Below are 21420 nucleotides of genomic sequence, written 5' to 3' on the forward strand. Positions count from 1 at the left end.
TTTAGCAACAGCCACCCACCCATGGGAGCTGTCCCCCTCATTAGTCTTGGAACTTAGCTGAGATAGGTTGTCAAAGTCCTCTTCTTCTGCCTCTATATTTTCAGTTTCCTACAGTCTTCCAGGGAGCCATTTGTTGGGAGAGCTTATAGTGTTATGCCCAGTCTGGACCTCAGGATGGTGATTAGTTGTGTTGGGGGGGGAGGGAGAAACATGGCCATGACCTAGCACACAGCAGGTAGGGGCCCTCCAAGTTGTGTACAGTTATCATGCCATCAAGAACCTCGTCCTCCAGTGCATTCTGGACCCCACTTTCTTGTCGACCCACCTTGTGACAGTGTTCCTTAGGATGGCTAGGATTAGGTAGTAGGTGCCCCTCCTTGGGACATCCTGATCCTGATCCTTAGTGAGGGTTGGGAATCCTAGGGGGAGCATCTGGGAGCAGTATCAAGAGTTTTTGCCCCTCCCTGTGATTATCTTCGAGAGTGAGGAACCCCATGTTCCCCTTCTCCACCTCCCCTTCATTATAGACAATTAATGTCCCAATGGTTGGGTCAAAGGAAGAAATAGGAAAGATCTCCTTGCATTCTATAGGTGAAGCAGGGACTTCCACAGATACCTACTTTCCTTTTTCCATCGGTTTATGGGGTCTAATTGCCTATTTCTTTCCTTTGTCTTCACTACCCTTCTTTGGCAAGTCACCCTGACTTGTGTCTTCCTCAAATTCACTTAAGTAGTCATCATCGGATCCTCTGTCATCATCATCATCTGGCTTAGAGGGGCCATCAGTTAATGTTTTGTCATTGAAGCCTTCCATGACATATCTGATTAGGTGCCCTTCTCCACTGAAAAAAAACCTCAATGAAGTTTCTAATCTTGTGAGGGTCCCTGCAAAGAACATTCACCCTGACAGGGTCATTTCTGAGCAAGCTGAGCTCATCCACAACCAGTGGTTCAGCCACTAGGCCAGTAATCTCCTTGACGGACTCAATATCTTTAGCATAGGCAAGGATCCCAAATTTTAATCCAAGTAGCCTTCAATAGGTCAGTGACATCAAGGTCCTTCACATGAGCACTAATCTTGACCTTGAGGTTATGTACAGCTAATTCCACTAAGTTAAACCTTGTAAAGGTAGTCAGTGACTCCTTGGTGGGGAATACAACCAATTATTCATTCACATCCAATTTTTTAACCTTCCAGTCCCATTTCAGGTTAATCAAATGTTTGAGTTCTGCTTCTATCTTTTCAACTGTAGCCTCACCTGTGAGAACCGACAATAGTCCAGTGGTTTGAAAAATCTGGGTCTTCTCTACTGGGATATGGATGGAGTAAAAATCCAGGTTCTGAGTGGCAAAACCAAACGTTTGTATCTTCCTTGTCTTGCCAAAACTAGTTGCACAATCCACAACCATGCGGCTGATTTGCTTGCACTTATAACAAACCGGGTCATTTGTGCAATCTACTTGGTGGTGGTCGTCCTGTTGGCATATGAAGCAATGAGTCTTTTCCACAGGTTTGGGAAGTTTGGGTTGCTTACCTTTGAAGATATGGCGATTATGTGCCCACTGTTGCTGACCTATTTACTGCCCATCCGGATCTCTTCCTTCTTGCCTCCCTTCTTGTTTTCCCCATTGGCCACCAAAACCTCCATCGGATCTGTACGACCCAGCTCCAGATTCACGACCCCCATGTCCAGATTGGGGCCTCGGGTCATCATACCAACCCCCTCGACCACCATGGCCCCAGGAGTGGGTGTCCTCCCTCGCGTGAGATCAGAGCTCCCTTGCTCATGGTGTGCTCCAGTATTCCACTGGAGTTTGTGGCGTAAATCACGCCCCCCTATACAGATCTTCAGCAAGAAGATCGTCTTCATCCATCCGAGAGTCCTCGGGTCTTTGCTTCCCACAAGGCCTCCCATGGTCTTGGTCTTGTCAATGAGCCATGGCTTCTCCCTTGACCGCCTGCGCGAAGGAAGCCCACTGTAGCGGCGGAGTTCCCACAAACTTCACCTTTCTCACTGTCGCCCCGAGTTGTCGGACCTCCTCTCTAGATGTCGGAAACCCTAACTCGAGGAGAGGATTGGCCTTTGGGATCCAGATCCACGGAGGTGGCGCCGGTTTGGAGGAGTGTGCGTAGATGTCACGGTGGGAATATCCGAACCACATGGGGAAAGGCGGGCCATAGGGTTGGACTGGGCCAGATGGGCCTGATATTAGGCCATGGTTAGCTGGTGTCAGCCTGAGTCGATCTTCCCCCAAATTGAACCTCTCGTGAGCGGTGGCGCCATCAACCGCTCCAAGGAGATTACCGACCAACTCCCCGGGTCAAGATCCATAGGTTTCTACACCATCGGCGTTACCAAATCTTGGGACGTGTCGCACACAACATCATGCTCCGCAACGTCCGATTGTTTGAACAAGTGAAGCTTGATTACCTCTGTGAGTTTAGCACGCTCCTCCTCAATCAGCCACAATGGCTTCGACGGAGTTCGCAGCGAGCCCTCTCTCGGTCTACGTAGGATTTCGCCTTGGATTGGACACGGTGAGGATGCGGAGGGAATATTACCGATCGCCTCCTTGGGTGGCGGTTGCGCTCCTTCTGTGAGGCATAGGCTCCATGGCACAACCTCCCCGGTCGGCGGAACCTAGCCCACCAGCGAGAGGCGCACAATCGAGAAGGCGCCGGTGATCTCAAATCCCCCACTCCTCGTAGCCCAATTAACCCCTTCCTCTCCATGCGGGCGAGGTATTAGGCTAGTCGCCACCAATTGGAGCCCTACGGTAGCTCGGGTTGTCCATCGGCCAGCGCCTATCGACGGAGCCGAGGGTCACCCTTGCGGGAGTGATGGCACGCGAAGCATATCGCCTGATCCAGCGACAGATTCGCATGGATCTGCAGTCGGGGGAGCCTCAGTCGTAACCCACCGCTCTCCACTCTCCATCAACAGTTACTTCGCTGTCATGCTATTTGAGGAATCATTGTATTTTTGAGTTCATATAAAGGAAATGAATATGTGATTTTTCCAAATTGGGAAATCGAAATGAAGAACTTGCTTGTTTTATAATAAGAAATAATTAGAATATAATAGGGTTTAGGGTTTAGGACAATGGAAAAATATGAAGAAATAATTAGAATATAATAGGTATTTTGTCTCGTCTAGAACAGAAGGTAAAAATCATTGACTTGAATAAAATCTGAAGTTGAGTTGTATAAGTCAGCATGGTTTAATTTGTTTGGACGAGCTTTGTTATTAGTATTAAGGAGGTCCATGTATTACAACCGATGATGAATTCGATTTTGAGAAAATTTTCAATGGCATGAGAGAATTTTATGCATATTATTTGGCGTGGAGGCACGCGCGGTGGTTAGAGGCGTCACGTAAGGCATCTAGTTGCTTGATGGGCAATAGAATGGCCAGGAATTCAGGGCTGGCGGCGTCTGCGGCGTCACTCTCACTCCATAGTCCCATCCCAACAAGGCAACAAGAGAGAGATAACTTATACAACTCAAAAATAATGTATGGAGAGAGAGCTTAGACCAGGGAACGGTCCTCTCGTCGGCCTACGGTTGGCTGCCTCCATCATCGACTTGACTTAGTGTAATACTCCCTCGGTTATAAATACTTATTATTTTTACCTTTTAACAGTTTTTTATGTGTAATTTTAATATAGTTATAATATTTAATAAAAAATATAATAATATAAAAGTATTTTTAAGATAAATATACAGATTGATTTTTATAATTTTAAACTAAATATTTTAGAAACTATTAACCATTAAAATTTAAAAAATTTAATCAGATCAAATCAAAATGATAAGTATATATGATCGGAGTGAATATTATTAACAGCAGCAAATCAATCCAAACAAGCCAGGACTACCCCAGCTATAGCTATAGTATAAATAAAGGCAGGAGGAGGAGAGGCGGAGAACGGCAGTAGAAGAGAAGAAGCAACTAGCAAGCAAGCAAGCAAGCAACAGGGGTAAGGTGCCCATCAGAATTCAAGATCCGAGTTCCTCTTCTTGTTCCACCTCCATTCAATTCTAGGGTGTTAATTTTGCTTACTCCCTGAGCTGTTTTTCCTTCCTTCCTACCCAGTACCAACCCTACCCTACCCCGTTACGATCTCGTCTCTTGTTGATCTGTGCGAGTTGCAGGGAGAGAGGACCAACAAGAACAAGAAGATGGGCGGCACACTGCAGCAGCTGCTGCTGCTGCTTACGCTGCTCTTTTTCTCTGCTGTCGCCCCACAGGTCCGATCCTGTTCCTTCTTCCCTTCCTCTCTGTGAGTCTAATTCAATTCCATCAGCAATCGATTATTACTACTGCACAACACCAATAAGGCACAGATCTGCTTCACACGTTGAATAATTGATCGAGTACTGAAATATCAAACGATACTTGCACTTGCTTGCCCTTATTTTTCTCTTCTTCAAGACATGAACTCCCTGCAGTCAACAAGACCCACAGCATTTGTCTACTTCTGCTATTTAAAGACCCCAAAAAATTGAAGCTAAAAAAGAAGCACGATGAATCATGACGAACATATGTACTTGCAGGTAGTCGGGGCAGTGAAACCAATACCAAGTTCCAATCTCCAGGGTGGGGAGAGAGACAACTCCATGAGAATCATCCAGGTCATTTTGTTAAGCTTCTTCTTCTCCCCCTCAAATCGACCTGATATTCTCTTGTTTCTATAATTGCTCATGGTATTGCGTGGTGCGGTACTCTGTTGTCACAGAAGGACATCATAGATACAGTCAACAAGCATCCCAATGCTGGGTGGACAGCTGCACAGAATCCTTACTTCGCAAACTATACTGTAAATGACAACACCATCTTGTTGATTGCATCCATCATTTATCTTCTCTTCATTCAGTGACCTTAAAACCATCCTTTTCTGTGCAGGTTGCACAATTTAAGCATATCCTTGGAGTGAAGCCCACTCCACGGAGTGTACTAAGTGATGTTCCTGCCATAACTTATTCAAGACCACTGAAACTTCCAAAGGAGTTCGATGCCAGATCTAAGTGGTCTCATTGCAGCACAATTGAGACCATACTTGGTAAGTTTATCTGGTTAAGTCAGAGCTAACCACCTTTTAGCTGGACATCAGTTTTTGTTCCATGATGAGTGTACTGACATACTTCATTTCCTCTTTAATTTCCAAATCCTGTATAATGCTGATCTTCGTGAGCAGACCAAGTAAGTTCAACACACTACTTAAACTTATAGACCCTTACAGTATGATGCAAGATACTAAAGGTATTATGTCTTGGTCTACCTTGACAGGGTCATTGTGGCTCTTGCTGGGCATTTGGTGCCGTGGAGTGTCTCCAGGATCGTTTTTGCATTCATTTCAACATGGTAAGCGAATACAATGGACACGGCTATTCTCGTGTCATTTTTAAACAGGCATGTTCAGTCCTTTTCTCACACAACCAAGCTATTGTTTCTATTCATCGCAGAGCATTTCACTTTCAGTCAATGACCTACTGGCATGCTGCGGTTTTATGTGTGGCGATGGTTGTGATGGAGGCTATCCTATCATGGCATGGCGCTACTTGGTTCAAAATGGTGTTGTTACTGATGAGGTATAGGCCTGTTTGGCTATCTACTTCCTACCACTTGAATATCTCTGTATGCTTCAGCAGCAATCCAACTATTATTAAGAAATTATCCACGTGATAACAGCAACAGTTGGTATAGAGGATACGAAAAAATTTCGTTTAAACTGGATGGTACATCAATTACTAATGCAACATTTATGTGACTATCAAGTTAGTGTATATATCATTTGCTTGATCATGCTAATTCCTAATAGAAAATGATAGCATAAATTTGAACCACCTTAACTTAATTTTTTCCAAACAAAATAAGCTGGTAGTATGAGCAAATCATAATCTTCTGTTGTCCATACACTATTGTAAAATTATCCCAACATGGTAGAGACACAGCATAATTTTTCTTTGAGGGAGATCATGATATTGACTCTGTTTACAGCTTGCAAAACATGGTGATCGCATCTTATAGTCATAGCGTAGCACACTGTATGTAATGGATGAACGGACAGGAAAATTTAACCTGATATACACGGAGAAGACTAACATTTGCAATGTTTTGCAGTGCGATCCATACTTTGATCAAGACGGTTGCAACCATCCTGGATGCGAACCTGCTTATCCTACACCAAAGTGTGAAAAGAAATGCAAGGAACAGAACCAAGTTTGGCAGGAAAAGAAGCATTTCAGTGTCAATGCTTACAGAGTAAATTCTGATCCACATGACATCATGGCAGAGATCTACCAAAACGGCCCTGTGGAAGTTGCTTTCACAGTTTATGAGGTACTGTTCAGTAGCTTCATCTGATGTTTTCCGTTCATTATACGAAGGCCGTCAGCAATTTTGGTTGGCAGAAGTCATTGAAAAATGGAAAACAAACCAAACAAAAACCAATGCACTCTAGTTGTTTTACTTTTAATTTTTTGAGCAAAAAAAAATATTTTGTCCAGGCATTTGTCAGTACACTATATGTGAGCATAGTGAGATAAGGATTACTGTTGTTGTCTTTTAATCGTTGGATTGTCTAAATTGGCTGGTCATCTAATATACAGGTTATCTGTTTCTTGATTATACATAACTAGAAAATATATCATCGTAGTCTAGCAAAAACATTTATTTTATCTTTCAGATGCATTTCTATGTTTCTGATTTGACAATGCACAATTTGTCAAGGACTTTGCACACTACAAATCAGGAGTATACAAGCACATCACCGGTGGTGTGATGGGTGGCCATGCTGTCAAGTTGATTGGATGGGGAACCAGTGATGCTGGAGAGGATTACTGGGTATGTTGTTTAATCTCCATATTATTTATTTTGTATATTGTCAAACGATGAGGTCCTAAGTTGTTTTGTTTCATCTTCTCTGCTTTGCAGCTTCTTGCAAATCAGTGGAACAGAGGCTGGGGTGATGTAAGTTGTTGACAATTACCCGACTTATCAAAGTGGCACTCAGAAACGTAGTATCACGTGTTCAACCATTAATAACTTATGTTTGGTAATACTTTGCAGCACGGTTACTTCAAGATCATAAGGGGCAACAATGAATGTGGCATTGAAGAAGACGTTGTTGCTGGAATGCCATCGACAAAGAACATGGTCAGAGAGTACGGCGGTGGCTTTGGAACAGCTGTAGTTTGACCATTGCCCCTGGCCTCAAACACTGTTGGAACTAGCCAAGTATTTATATACCCAATGAAATTGATAAAGTAGCCTTGAATCTTGATGGTGTCTGTATTTTGTACACTACCGTTCGCAAGGTTGATACGTTGTTGCTGAAGTCGCAACACTTGTTCAGTGACAAAGTGGAAACACTTGTTCAGAGACCAAGTGGAATAATTTTAATAAGAGCATGACTATTATCGCTTCTATTCCAACTGAGTTTGTGCTCTGTTGATCTTTGATCGCCAAACCATGTGGAGGAACGGAACTGTACTGTAAAATGAAAGAAATAAAGTTGAGGGTGTATATACTGTAAATTCTGCAATCTGTGTGCAATTTTGTAGTATTCCAAATAGCTTGCTCTGGTGTAGATACATAGTGGCCTGAGTGAAATACATGTCAAGATTGCTAATGTCAAACAACTGCAGGCTCAGATATATCCACGAACAACCGATTAAGCAATCGAGTGCTGGAAATTGGTGGATTTATGATAGCAACTCTGTAACAGACACCATAAAGAGGCTGGAAATTGAGTGCAGATTGGTGTGCAAGATTCCCCAGATGCAGGGTTATCCAACTTGGGAATACCATGAGATCATATTCATCATCATCATTGCTTCCTCTTGCTTGGGAACACTAGCAACGGCAACCTTGGACACATAACACCAGATTACATGCATGTACCTCCACACAAGCAGCTAGGTACAGTAGTCTGTCTCATGACAATGACAACACCAGGTACATCGATGATCACACTAGAGGAAGAAGGGATACAATGGATGGTTTATCAGCAAACATATATAACAAACCAGATCGATCCAGCACCATCATTCAGCGACAACACCATTGTTTGTTTTCTTTCAGATACACACATAATAATGAATAATAATAACTAGCACTAGCTAGTTTGGCGAACCGCCTCTACCTCTCCGACTGCTGCTGCTGCGACATCCGTCTCCACAGCCCGTCCTTGAGGAGGAGAAGCGACAACATTCTGCTCCCAGTGCTCCACGAGCCTTTCCACAGGGACCTTGACTACATCGCGCCGAACACCGATATCTGACACATACCGCCCCACGCAGTACATGCCGCTCGTCACAACTGCCAGGCCACCAGCACTAGTGGTCAGGAAACGCAGTGGTGACGAGGCCACTGCACTGAAGGCAGCCGTCAAGGATGCCAGCTGCCCGCTGCGGCCAACACTGAAAGCAGTCTCCACGAGCAGCCCTGTCTTGCAGTATATGGCGAAGTCCTCGCAGTTGTTCTTGAACAGGCAGTACATGCCAAAGCCATTGTGGAGGAGGTACTGGGCACGGTGGATCACAACACCAGAAGGGTCGGAGGCAGCCAGAGTGCATGTTCCTCCGCGTGCTTTGGCGAGGAAGAAAGCAGGCGACACGGCATAGTCAAACAGGTAGAGGCTGCCCCCATCTAAGAAGCAATCGAGGCAGGACATGATGACTCCCTGACGCTTAATCAGGTGGCCACATTTCTGGCAGGAAGGGCCCTCGGTGGTTGCCGCCGGAGAGGAGCTAAAAAGGAACCAATCCAAGAATGTTCCTGTCCCAATCTCGTGTCCAGCTGCTCTAGTAAAATGGACGACCATGCCATCTCCAACATATATCCCTGATATGATAATGTACCACACCACACATGTCAATGCTGTGAGCAAAACAAGTGCATAACAGGCACCAAGAATGGAATCCTTTCCTTTGACAAGCAGAAAGCAAACACATGACGTTATGTAGCATTACTGCCAATCAAGTAATGTTGTAGTAGTAGTTGTTTTGTTACGATTACAGTAAAATACTGCCTCTTGTATGCAAGGAAGGTGTAAATGTTAGTTAGGAATCCTCCAAGTAAGTAATTTGATGGAATTAGGGTTAGGGTTTGAAATGAAATCAAATCCAAATCGGCGGCGAGGAGACAATCAAGCTAATAATAAGATTCGGATGAGATAGGGGGGAGGAAAGAATGGATGGAAAGCTAGGTTACTTACCATGGTGGGCGTAGAGGTAGGCGGTTCGCCATGAGTAGACGTGATCCCCGGCCTTGACGTCTTCCCGATCCACGCGATTCGACAGCACCCCCACCATCCACCTTGAGCTCCGACGACGACCCCCAAATCTGGTCCCTAATCACGCAGATTAACTGTGGAGGGATCGGGGGTGCTTGATACCATCTACCATGCGTGCTTGCTTAGCGGCGAAGGAAGGAAGAGGATGCCCTGCCCTGCTGCCCCCTCGGGAAGAGAAAGAGGCCGGTGGTGGGAAGATCGATGACCCACCGACAAGGAAGGGCAAGTGGTTCGGCGTAGTATCTCTCTATTTTTAATAACTTGATAGCAGTGTGTGTAGAACTGATTATGAGATTAAAATAAGTTTTTGTGTAGAATAAATTAAAAATTAAATTTGATTTTCGCAATCATTCATCCCTCTCTAATTGCTGTATTTTGCTCATAATTCATCCTACATATCATGGTTTGTAAGACTATAACCGAAGCCGAGAAATAGATCGTCCGCTAAGAGAACAATCTATTAAAAAAATCTCTTTCTCGGTGGATAATTTATGGGAGTCGTGCTCTAGGTGGGCTCATGAAATAAATCATCCGTTGAGAGAGCGAGATTTCAAAAATATCCCTCTCTAAGGACTATCAATTGTGCGGGGAGATTTGTCGGCCGTTGGGAGGAGGAGAAATACATGGCCGACATAAAAGGGCCAAAATCAGTCTGAAATATCATTTTAATCCAAAAAGTAGAGGAGTCTTGAAAGAAGAGTAGAGGTAAAAAAGAGTGGTGAAACCTTGTAGAATTTAATCTTCATTGCTGATTACGAGAAAGGGGAAATATCCCCACTCAACGTAGATCTCTGACATTCTACTATCCAAAACCATATACCGAGTCTTTATATTAACTCTAGATATCTTGTATCTACATCTATCTATCAATATAAATATTGGATTCTACTATCCAATGAAAAATACCAGGTTCTCGTATCCACATCCTCTTCATAAAACTTGAATTCCTCGAAGTAGTTCGATTCCTCGTAAAATATGAAATCTTTCATTAGCAATGATCCAAGAGAAAGAAGTGATAGTTACTGTGGATCCGACCCTACAATGGCTAAATTCTAATAAAAGAAGGAATGTTGCAATTGCACACCTTTGAACCTTGGTAACTGTAGTTTAAGAAATGGAGAATGTGCAATGGGACTAGGACAGTGGTCCGATGATGTTTTATAAACTTTTTCTATCTCTAAATGAGAAATGCAAATTTTTATTTTAAAAAACAACATTCTCGCCCTTTGAATGGGAGGGCGAGAAATTGTTCTTTTTCTAGGTAGTGAAGTATCTCTACACAGATATATGGATTGTCACATCATTTATCACCTGTTCAACTCGCTCGCTGATGAACATCATGAGCCTATTTTTACAATTTTTTGAAACAGCGCCTATTTCTACTAAATTACAAAAATAAATAAAAAAAATTCCCTCAACGGGGGTGCCTCGAGTGGGATAAGATGATCGCAACTTTGCAATTCTTTTCCATTCATGATTCATGGAATCACCCCTTCATTCATTCCAGCTCGACGGGATGGACCCTCTTAACTTTAGCAGCAGTACATGCACAAATTGCAAACATTACAGCTACAAGAACAACAATCTGTACAAAAAAAAAACATAAACCCATGCATGACATTGACTGCAGCGTGCAAATTACTACTGCAACAAAGCAAACAAAAAACGTAACAAGGTGACAACATCATTAATCTTCCTCCTACTGCAACTGCAGGGCCTACTGCGCCTTCACCAAAATCCGTAGGCGCTGAAGTGCTTCACCCTGAACTTCCACTCTCCCTTGGCGGCGTCGAAAGACACAAACTCAGCGCCCTGCTCCTCAGCTTTCTTCACCAGCATCTCCTTGTATTTGTCCACCCTTGGACCCTCACGGTACTGCTCACCAGTCTTCTTGTTCATGCACTTGATCCTCAGAAGAGTCACCTGTGCAGCTTTGTTCAGCTCCTCACCCACCGGGGGCTTCTTGCTATCGTCCTTGTACACAATCACCTCGCGGTTATTGAACTCCACAATTGACTCCAGATCCAGGCCTCTCACATCTGTCTCCCCCAGGAACTTGATGCTGCCGTAACCATGACGCCCAACAACAAAGTCCCTCACCCGACAGCAGTAGCCTGGCTCAGCACGTTCCTTGGCGGCAAGCTCCTCTAGGCTAGGCTCCGTGAAGTAATCTGCATGTGGGAGCTTAGGTATCAGCCTCTCAACTGAAGTGCCATTCCAGTGCTGCTTGGGCTCAAAGTGATTGCCATTTTCCACTGGAGAAGGCATGCTTGGTGACATGGCAGTCTTATCACGCTCAATTTCTGCAGAAGCACCTGCACAAGTTCCTAAAATCAGCACATTCACACCCCGAAAGTTTCATGCACCATGAAGAAAGAATAATTCTAAAGAAACAGTTACATAAGCAGCCTTTGCTTCAAACATCTAGAATAGGAATTCCAGTACTGTAATGTAATGACAGGATTTACCTTTATATTTTTCCAAATCAGCTGAATCCTTTGGAATCAATTGCCTGTCAATTCCACTCCGTGAAGGCCACTGATCGATTGGACGGATTATCAGGCTCCTCGGGTTCTCTCTAGGGATGAAAAAAGCATCCGCTTTTGGTGTTGCAGGAGATTCTTCATCATCAGCAAAGAATGGAACCTACAGGAATAACAAAAGAAACTGAGCACCACATTCAATGCATGGCCTTCACAAGCTCCATGAAGAATAACAAAACAAAACTTTGGACACAAAATTTATGTATGCTTACAGGTCATTACCTTGCCATCAGATATTGGATTATATTTTCTTGGGAGCAATTTTATCCTTCTCTGTGACAAATGCCTCGGAACCACCATGGATAATGTTCTGCTCGGAAGAGGCTTCTCAGCAACCTGCAAGCCAGGAAAATGTTGCAATCAAGCAACCACCCTTTCCTTATGACAATCTTGCTATCTCACTGTCCACCCACTCTATAAAAATAATTGGAAATATTAAAGACAAACAAAACTAACCGGCAAACTTGATATTCCATATTGAACCGAAGGAGAAGATCCAGCATTTCCAATGGACATCTGAGGCATTGCAGGAAGTGTCCCGAATGGATGCGAAACAGGAGCAGGCTGCATGACCATATTGGATTGGCTAGGAGTTCTGTGTCAAATATGCAACAGGATACTTGAAGATAAAAGGGATAATGTATTAAGTTAGAGAAAATAGAATCAATGTGTTGCCAAAACTCATTTGTGAATTCTGAGGATAATCATGATCTAAGTCAAAACCATGTTGTTAGACGACATAGATAAAATAACCGTACGGCAGTTTCAAGCATCATATATAAGCTATTGGCTCAAAGAACCATCAAGTATTTTTCTTCTTTGCCTACACCATCCATCTTCCATTAGACTGATCATAATATCGTTTTCCTTCACCTTAATATAGCTAATCAGTGTTTTAATCCATCAAAAGAAAATTACTAAAAAAGGAAAAGAATAATCATGCGCATTTGAGAAGTAGCAAGAGATCATACGGCTGTCCAATCAGGGCCTGATTTGCAGTGTTGGAAAAACCAGGGAATCCACCTGTAGGAGCTGCAGTATCCATACAGGCATGCATTTGCGCAAAAGTAAGTTAAGCCCAAATTAGTTTTTGAAGACAAATTACAAACAGCAGAGAATGATTTGGCGACAAAATACTGACCTGGCTGAGTCGGAGATTGGAAGAACATGCTTGAAGTTTGAGCAGGGGCAGATGGTTGAAATGATAGCTTAATCATAAAGAGCAAAAATCAACTTGTTAACTATGAACTTTGCAAAGCAAAAGATATATAAAAAAAAGAATTAAGTACTAATATTAAGATAAGAACTATCTAGTCTAAAATATGAAAAATGCAAGGGATGCTTACTGTTGAAAAAATTGAAGACCCGCTGCCAAACAGACCACCAGAGTTAGGTGTGCTGAATTGGCTTCCAGAGGAGAAAGCCAGTGTACTTGATGGATGTTGCGCAAACGCTGGGGAAGATTGAAATAGGCCAACTGATTGAGTGTTAGCCAACGACAAGCCAGTGCTGAATGGACTTGTATTCGCTGATGATGTGCCAAATAACGAAGATGAAGCAAGAGCAGGATTGGTATTTGGAAACAAAGACGGTGAACTACTTGCTGGAAATGCAGAACCACCTGTTTGTCCAAATAGTGTGGTACTAGTGGACGATGTGAATGGGCTCGCACTTGCAGCTGATGGATTATTAAACGCGAAACCAGTTGAAGCAAAAGTTGGCTTAGTAGCAAATGGATTGTTTGTTGCTGCCGATGGAAATTGGTTTAAAGTAGTTTGGCCAAATGCACCAGTAAGAGGATTCGGTTGTGTAGATGATGGAAAGATAGGTGTCGCTGCTACAGTTCCAGAAGGGTTTGGTCCACCTGAGAGTGCAAACATTAAGAATTTCACACATATGTTACAGGAACAAGTTACACGGATCAAATACATCTAGCAATAATAATAAACAATTAATAAAGGGAGCATCGAATAGCATGTTTTATTAGCTTATTCTATTTAAGAAATCCACTCCAACTATGCTGTAGCATGATCTAGGACATAATAGTTACTTGGTTACTCCTGTTCATACAAAAATAAGCATGCTAGAATAATACATGAAATTAGACTTATGGTTTAGAAGAGGGTTCCCAAATGATTTCCCTCACCTTTGTCTCCACGCTGGTAATCTTCCCACCTCAATTCTTCGTGACTCTTGTCTTTGTATTCAGGCATCGCTGATATGGAATCAAGTTTTGCAGCAGGCTGAGCACCACTTGTAGCACTGTCAACATCTGGTGTTTGAGTGTAAGGTTTTATCCTGGTTCCTCCAGCTTGGTTACCAAATTGTGCTTGCCCAAATGTTGGCGCTGCTGTCTGTGAGCCTGAAACTCAAAAGGGAACAAACAAATGAACAATTGGTGAAACAGGTAAAAGATGACATGGCCGGTAAAAACTGTAAAAAAAGAAAGATCTGCAATAAAACAGGATTGCTGAAGTAAGAAAGAACAAATCAATCTGCAAATACCCAACTACTATATCATATGGAATCGAAGACAACAATTCAGTGAGCACGTAAACATAACTAGCTAAGAAATAATGTGAATATCCAATGGGAAAACCTACCAAATGGAGAAGTCTGTGTGCCGAAAGGTGATGGAGTTGTGCCAAAGGGAGAGCTACCAGACGAAGCTGCTGTTTGTCCAAAAGATGCCGAAGAACCAAAACTGAATGCACTAGTTGATGTGCCAAATGAAGGCATGCTCGGAGCTCCAAAACCTTGAGTACTACTCACACCAAATGCTGTGGTTCCTGAATTTCCAAACCCAGGAGTGGATGAACCAAAGGCTGTAGAACCAAACGTCGGGGTGCTGGAAGCACCAAATAAAGATGTCGACGTTGAACCAAATGCTGGGGTAGTTGTGGTGCCGAAGGCCGGTGTAGTTGTGGTGCCAAAGGCCGGCGTAGTTGTTGCACCGAAGGCCGGCGTAGTTGTTGCACCGAAGGCCGGTGTAGTTGTCGCACCGAAGGCTGGCGTAGTTGTCGCACCAAAAGTACTGCTGCCAAATGTTGGCTGTGTTTGCTGGAACGTGGTACCAAAAGGACTTGACTGGCTAGGAGATGATCCAAAACCCCCAAAACTTGGCTTTTGTCCAAATAAAGATCCTACAACATGCACAGAGAGCAGTGTCACGTCATATATACTATATCACTATTGGTTTAAAGATCAGTGATTAAAAGGAACAACAGAATGATGCATGAATTGAGATAATTTCGCCTGAGTAGCTATGTAGAACAAATGTAGAATGCAGTATCAGAAACTAACATAAATAAATAAATCTTGTGATACATGGACAAAACTGTGAAATGCCTCGTGATGTGCCCAATGTAAGGAGTTTTTGCCATAAGAAAAGTAAGCATTAAACTGTCTTCCCCTATTACACAATCTAGAAAGTGGCTTTAGAGTATCTTTCTTCTAGCACTTTGACAATCTAGGTCAATCAGCATCACAAGCACAGGGGCAGCTCTGGCAACCCAGCAAGAAAGGAAAAAAAAAATAGAATGCCTAATTCATACCTGAGCCAAAGGTGGAGGATGCGGCACCAAAGGCAGGGGTGGGCGATGCACTGAAAGCTGGCGTGGAGCTCCCAAACAAAGAGGAGGACGGGGTGCCAAATGTGGGAGTGGATTGCTGCTGCCCAAAGGCGCCAGTGGATGTAGTGCCAAAAGGCGAGCTTCCAGTCTGTGCCCCAAAAGGGGTGGTTGGGCTGCCAAATGGTTTTGGTGCGAAGGGATTGTTGGCGGCAGTGGTAGCCTGGCCGAATCCCTGCTGGGTTTGGCCAAATGGGCTAGTGGATGACTGCCCGAATGCTGCAATGAAGATAGCACACACGAGATGAGAAGAGAGTCATGATAATAATAGGTATACAACATTGCGAAAGTAAATAAAAAGAGTTGTGAGCAGTGATGTAAGTGGTTGCAGCAAGTGAAACTAGAATCATAAGAAAGAAGAGCACAATCAAAATCAGGTGTCGCATTGTATGAGCTAGCTTTACTCAAAAAAGGACGAGCAGCAGAACTGTTTTGTTTTGTCTGCGAGTAGTAGAGACTTGTATGCAGCGCATGTGTTAAAGAGAGTCCGGAACCCTATTTAGTACGGAGTAGTAGCATAGTAGGAGCGGAAGCTTAGCGTAGGCATTCCATGGATCCTTGCAAGTCTGCATTGCAACTATCCTCCCCACCCTAGCGATTTGACCGAAATCGGGAAACCAAACCAAACCCTAGCGTGCGCAGACACCCATCATCCAGATATGGAATCGAATCGAACGAGGAGGTGGCGCGAGCAATACAGCAACACATACTTGAATAGATGATGAGAGAGCAAAGCAAGCATGAATGATTCCTCCAATCCAACGGAAGCTTCGAATAGGAGGGGATGAGAGAGAAGAAGGGGGTAGGGGTGCTTACGGTTGGTGGAGCCGAACATGGCTGCTGCTGCTGCTGCTTCTCCTTCTCGCGTGAGGGCGGCGCCGACGCGCGGGAAGGGAAGACTAGAGCGGCGGCGGCGGCTTTTGCTCGGCGAGGGGGGATCTGGTCTGGTCTGGTCTCGATGAGAAGGAAGATACGGCGAGTCTCTTCTCTCTCAATGAAGGGTGGGGCCACGACCTTGCGCCGCGGCTCTATATAGCGATCTGGAACAGCAGTAGTCTCCGACGCTGTTCCGCGCCGCGTACAGAAAGTAGAAGCGTGGCTTCAACGCAGGGCAGGGCAGGAATTTTTTTTAATATTAAAATAATGGAAAATTGTAAAATAATATTCTTTTTTGAAGATTACAAAAGTAGTAGTCCGTCGGCATTTCGTTTACAGACAAACTCCCTCTCGGTGAGATGCCGATAGGCCCCTTATCGTTATTTTTTATGTCGATTGCAAACTGCTTACAGAACAAGTTGGTTATAGGGATGCCGATATGACCCTTTAACGTGACAACAGGAATCCTGTCAACGGCCCATATGCCAGCATGATTATTGTCAGCGTGTGGCTTGTTGACATAGCACCGAATTTCTATTTTTTGGAAATTAATTATTTTTTGTGAAGAAATAATCGTATAGACGTGAATTTCGATTGTGTGACACTGCATTAAGATTGTTGCGTGCATGAACAAACGAAGATTAAGACGCAAATAACATCAAAGTATCAAGGAGTTCTAAACAAAGTCGTCAATCGTAGCGATGCAATTAACATAAACATAGTTCGACAAGTACTAAAGCGAGTATTGAAACGTAGTGATACAAATAACGTAAGATAGGTGCATCAATGGCCAGGTCCTCTTCTGTCCCTCTTATTGGACCTTCCTCTAACACAGCGACGAATCTAGTCCATCGGATAGGACAAGGGATCTAGTGGGTTCCTAGGACGAGGCGTAGCCGCCAAGGTGGATGTATCATCTTATGTAGCTGCGTAGGCTACGGGGCCTCACGCAACTAAAAGAAGTCCTAGGTGATGGGAGGCTCCGCGAACTAGTCGTCCGAACTATGCCTGTAGGTCCCCGACGAAGGAGAAGCAGCAGGCACGAAGGCCCCAGAGTGCCATTATGAACATGTAATTATGGATGATTTTTTTAATGGTTATAAACGCGAATAGAAGAAAACACATTGTGTTTAAAGGAAATAACATACCTGGTAAGGGTCCCATCCACCCTGGTGTGGAAACAAAAGTGAGGTCAGGCTGTGGCACCAGGGACGACATACCCTCCTGCCTGGGTGAGGGGATCGGCGCAGTACGTGGTGCCGGAGACCTCCTCCTAGATGTCTCAGCCACGTCGCCTCGTCTAGGTCGGCAGGAAGCATAACATATGGCGTCATGATAGCGTCGTGCAAGGCGACGTAGACTGCAGACAAGCTCTGGTCGGTCCACTCTCAGTGGCTCGCTGTTCACTAGGTCTACGAGGGCAAGGAGGTCGTCTCCCACAACCTCGCAGATGTCCGTTTATAAGCAAGTTAAAGTTTAAAGTAATTGAATAATTTGCAATTGACAGATCTTTGTAAGGTGTACTAACCAGCTCGTTATAGGCGGCAGGAGGGCGCATGGCGAACGTGTCGTTGATGCTAGACTGGTGGGGAAGTCATTATGCTGCTCCAAGAAGCACCTCCACTGAGTGGCCCCTGGAACCAACGAAGGTATACTGAGTACGTGGAGTGGTCGTAAGGGCCTACAGCCTCGTAGACGTCTGTGTCAGCATGCACCCAATCGTCCACCCATTGTTGTAGTTATGCAATGAACGTGGCATCGTGACCAAGACTGTGCCCCTTCCTTGAAAGCATGAAAACAAAAATATTGGTTAGCCATGTTTAGTTAAATGAATACTAATTGAATTGTACTTTACAATACAACATACATGTGGAAAGACTTAGGCATACGGTGGCCCCTCAGCAAAGGGAACTCCTGGGAGATCCCGAACTAGTGAAGAGCACAGTCAGAGTTGTATGTCTTGACGTGGATGTCAAAGACAAGGTTCCTCCACATCAACCAAAAGACATTGTTAGCGCCGCAATGCGAGCTAAGGCCGAACAGAGCACGGGCCTGACATCGGCTGCCATGTAAGGTGTCTAGCGCACGCGGTCCTCCATTAGTTGGTTAAGACACATGACGAAGTGGGGGTACATGCCATGTGTCATACCAGTAGTCCATTGTGGCTGCAAAAATAACGTGTAAGCGTAATTAATTAATAGCATCAAAACTATATTGGAAACCACTCAGTTGTATATACTTACATCGCAACGGCACCAAAGGGATACCATCGTCATATTGTCCACTACGACAGGCACGCTGTACTCTGTTGTGGGGTACAAGTCCTGATGAGCTCATATCTCCTTCAGATAAGATCAATACCGCCAATAATCCTCGAATCATATAAGGTCCAATTACAAGAGCACGTGCACGATAATTAAACCACTGGGTGAACTCGTTTCTCGCTGTTCATGCTTCCTTGGATGGATTCCTACTAAATTTTTGTGATATTTATTACTTAGGAACGTGAGAGAAGCACCACAACCTTACCCGAAAGTCACCCCTTGAAGGCCAAGTCTCCTCGGACTCGAGGTTGAGCTCTAGTCGTGGTCGTGGTCGTGGTCGAGTCGTAAGACCCTAGGTCTATTTCCTCACTCCCCCCTATATCTACACAGTAGCCATCATAGTTTAGTCTTGGGTTTAGCTTAGATTATTATGTTTTAAACAGTTTCGCTGTTTATCGGTTCGTTGAACCCTAACTCGAGTACTTCATTGGTAATTGGCAATATTCAGATTGTATCTACATGTTCTTGCTTGTGTTCTCGATTCGCTTGTAGGAAAAATCTTCTTGGTGAGGTCAGCCGCGCCTTGGCACGGTTGATAACCACGGAGTAGTGGTGTAGTGGTTGTGAGAGTTCTCGATCTGTTATATTCAGAGCCTTTAGATCATCAACATCGAAACTCTACCAATCGACTTATCATATTAACTTTCGGAAGATCGGGCAAACACGTATCAAGTTCGCTGTGTACACCTCCTACGACGATAGGGTGGGTCTGTCGATGTAGAATTGCTCGAAAGACCACAACATTAGCAGCAGTGGGCACCTCATGATGGAACCCACAATTGTGGTTCATACACAGGTGTCACAGAGCCCGGAGTATGTTGAAGTCAGGACTGTTGAACCCCAACTGTATTGCGGAACCTCCTCCAAAGGGTTGTCCGCTATCTGCTAAGCGTAGTGGAGCAAGTGATTGTCGATGGTGTTGCCGTGGGTACTCGTGAACATCACCCACTCGAAAAACCCAAAGTAAGTAGGCCTCAAGATGCCTACGAACTCTCCAGTCCTCTGAGTCTACGGTCAAGCGTGAGGTGTGGATCTGCTCGACCCAAGCCTTAATTAGGCCATACTTGCTAGCAAAGCCCAATTGTTGTCCCTCTGGGTGGTATGGGTCTTGCGGCAAGACCCCCTCGATCCGGTCTAGCAACTCCACCTTCCACCACGCCTCAGCCATGACTGGTCCGATGGAAGCCCCCGAGAGTGGCAAACCAAGGAGCATGGAGATGGCTTGCAGCGTCGGGACCATCTCACCAACTGGAAGGTCAAACGTGTGAGTCTCAGGACTCCAACAGTCGACCCACATGCTAAGCAGTGCGGAGTCTAGTGGGAACTGGGGGCCATCATCCCGAGCTAGAGCCACTAGTCTGGCGAATGGCAACAACCCAGCAGCCCGCAACCTTTGTTACAAGAAACAGAGTGAGTACTACTGACATCAATAACTGTAATATAAGACAAATATAAATATTATTTACCTAGGTACCTAGCCTGCATCATGGGGCAGTAGTGGTCCGGTGTCTAGAGTTGAAGAGTGGGAAACATGACGTTGTCCGTGAGACGTGATCGATGACTAACATCGATCATTGGATCTAGTAATTCGAGGTCCGTCATACCTGCAATGAAAGATTCAGATAAAGTAATATGAGATTTACCAAAATGCAACAATACAAATTGATTCTGAAAAGCATATATATACGAACAAATATAGTAACAGTCATACTGTCGGTGTATCAGGAACCAGGGGTCCCTGAGTCCCGAGACCGAACCGGCCATCCGCCACGTGTCACCATCCCGCGAGGTCCGCCCTGCGAGAGAAGAAGAATCTAAGTCCCGGGAGAAGGTGCTCGGGGCCGCCGCCTCTGGTTCCCGAGCACCCCAGTTCCCCGATGATCCGCGGAGTCCAAGTACCGGGAAGGAAGTGCTCGGGAGAGAGTGCTCGGGGCTGCACGTGGCAGCCCCCGAGGACTCGGTTCCCCGAAGGTTTCCCCCAGTGCTCGGGAGAGAGTGCTCGGGGCTGCACGTGGCAGCCCCTGAGGACTCGGTTCCCCGAAGGTTTCCCCCCGTGCTCGGGAGAGAGTGCTCAGGGCTGCACGTGGCAGCCCCCGAGGACTCGGTTCCCCGAAGGTTTCCCCCAGTGCTCGGGAGAGAGTGCTCGGGGCTGCACGTGGCAGCCCCCGAGGACTCGGTTCCCCGGAGGTCTCACCAGAGTGCTCGGGAGAGAGTGCTCGGGGCTGCACGTGGCAGCCCCCGAGGACTCGGTTCCCCGAAGGTTCGCGCAAGATCGTTCGACGACCCAAAGGGTCCCCTCGCCGGGGTGTCAGCCAGTCAAAGACACGAATGCCGCATTTAATAGGCACGCGCGGCCTGACATCCTGACATCCTGACATTCTCAGCTGCCCACGCCCTAGTGTCAGACCCTGCCATGCTCTGGCAGGGGGGCGTGGGTCCATTAAATGCACGGGTCCCGTCCCGTTTCGCCCGGGCGCCTCGGGATAACGTTGCCAGAATCGAAGCGCTCCGCCTGCCACCCTGCCTTGGCAGAAGAACAAGACAGGGTGGGCGCACCGGGCACCTCTGCGGCTGCCCGGTGGGCCCTCTTAATGGTGCCGGAGGACCTCCACAGTGGCGGGTGGTCGGATGCACGCCGCAATTTTCCACCGCCCCTGTCACTTCGCCAAGACGGAATGATGACGCCTTTCTCCGTGGCACCTTGGCACGTGCGCCCCCTCTTTCCCATTCAGGATAAGTCGAGGTCGG

The 21420-nt window shown here is 45.4% G+C and overlaps 3 protein-coding genes across 4 annotated transcripts; 1 reads left to right on the forward strand and 2 right to left on the reverse strand.

Moving 5' to 3' along the window:
* Positions 1-3835: 3835 nt before the first annotated feature.
* Positions 3836-7432, forward strand: LOC133904253 (cathepsin B-like protease 3). Its single transcript, XM_062345709.1, has 12 exons — positions 3836-3981; positions 4157-4252; positions 4559-4636; positions 4741-4821; positions 4908-5064; positions 5200-5204; positions 5292-5366; positions 5468-5593; positions 6126-6344; positions 6735-6848; positions 6939-6974; positions 7074-7432. The coding sequence occupies exons 2-12, from the start codon at positions 4184-4186 to the stop codon at positions 7200-7202; spliced, it is 1089 nt and encodes a 362-aa protein (XP_062201693.1). The 5' UTR covers positions 3836-3981; positions 4157-4183; the 3' UTR covers positions 7203-7432.
* Positions 7433-7787: 355 nt separating this feature from the next.
* Positions 7788-9536, reverse strand: LOC133904251 (protein LEAD-SENSITIVE 1-like). The gene is made up of 2 exons (XM_062345708.1): positions 9223-9536; positions 7788-8849 (listed from the first exon to the last, which is right to left on the reverse strand). Exons 1-2 carry the CDS (start codon positions 9317-9319, stop codon positions 8122-8124), a joined length of 825 nt encoding a protein of 274 aa, XP_062201692.1. The 5' UTR covers positions 9320-9536; the 3' UTR covers positions 7788-8121.
* A 1241-nt stretch (positions 9537-10777) lies between these two features.
* Positions 10778-16477, reverse strand: LOC133904460 (nuclear pore complex protein NUP98A-like). Of its 2 annotated transcripts, XM_062345984.1 has the most exons (12): positions 16289-16477; positions 15398-15691; positions 14447-14986; positions 13990-14205; positions 13465-13707; positions 13190-13371; positions 12985-13051; positions 12815-12875; positions 12300-12438; positions 12066-12179; positions 11769-11946; positions 10778-11615 (listed from the first exon to the last, which is right to left on the reverse strand). In XM_062345984.1, exons 1-12 carry the CDS (start codon positions 16305-16307, stop codon positions 11029-11031), a joined length of 2640 nt encoding a protein of 879 aa, XP_062201968.1. In that variant the 5' UTR covers positions 16308-16477; the 3' UTR covers positions 10778-11028. The 2 variants fall into 2 exon arrangements, with proteins under 2 accessions (XP_062201968.1, XP_062201967.1); XM_062345983.1 differs by having other exon boundaries at positions 13190-13707.
* Positions 16478-21420: the final 4943 nt, after the last annotated feature.

This window comes from Phragmites australis, chromosome 22 (assembly GCF_958298935.1).
Source record: "Phragmites australis chromosome 22, lpPhrAust1.1, whole genome shotgun sequence".
Classification (NCBI taxonomy): domain Eukaryota; kingdom Viridiplantae; phylum Streptophyta; class Magnoliopsida; order Poales; family Poaceae; genus Phragmites; species Phragmites australis.

Excerpts from the sequence above, each read along its gene's own strand:
- LOC133904253 (XM_062345709.1), top strand. The coding sequence starts at position 4,184 with ATGGGCGGCACACTGCAGCAGCTGCTGCTGCTGCTTACGCTGCTCTTT. Across the intron at positions 4,253-4,558 it reads TCTCTGCTGTCGCCCCACAG|GTAGTCGGGGCAGTGAAACC; the intron begins GTCCGATCCTGT and ends ATGTACTTGCAG. Across the intron at positions 4,822-4,907 it reads CTTACTTCGCAAACTATACT|GTTGCACAATTTAAGCATAT; the intron begins GTAAATGACAAC and ends TTTTCTGTGCAG.
- LOC133904251 (XM_062345708.1), bottom strand. The coding sequence starts at position 9,319 with ATGGTGGGGGTGCTGTCGAATCGCGTGGATCGGGAAGACGTCAAGGCC. Across the intron at positions 8,850-9,222 it reads CTACCTCTACGCCCACCATG|GGATATATGTTGGAGATGGC; the intron begins GTAAGTAACCTA and ends TTATCATATCAG.
- LOC133904460 (XM_062345983.1), bottom strand. Across the intron at positions 14,987-15,397 it reads ATCCTCCACCTTTGGCTCAG|GATCTTTATTTGGACAAAAG; the intron begins GTATGAATTAGG and ends TGCATGTTGTAG. Across the intron at positions 13,708-13,989 it reads TTACCAGCGTGGAGACAAAG|GTGGACCAAACCCTTCTGGA; the intron begins GTGAGGGAAATC and ends TTGCACTCTCAG.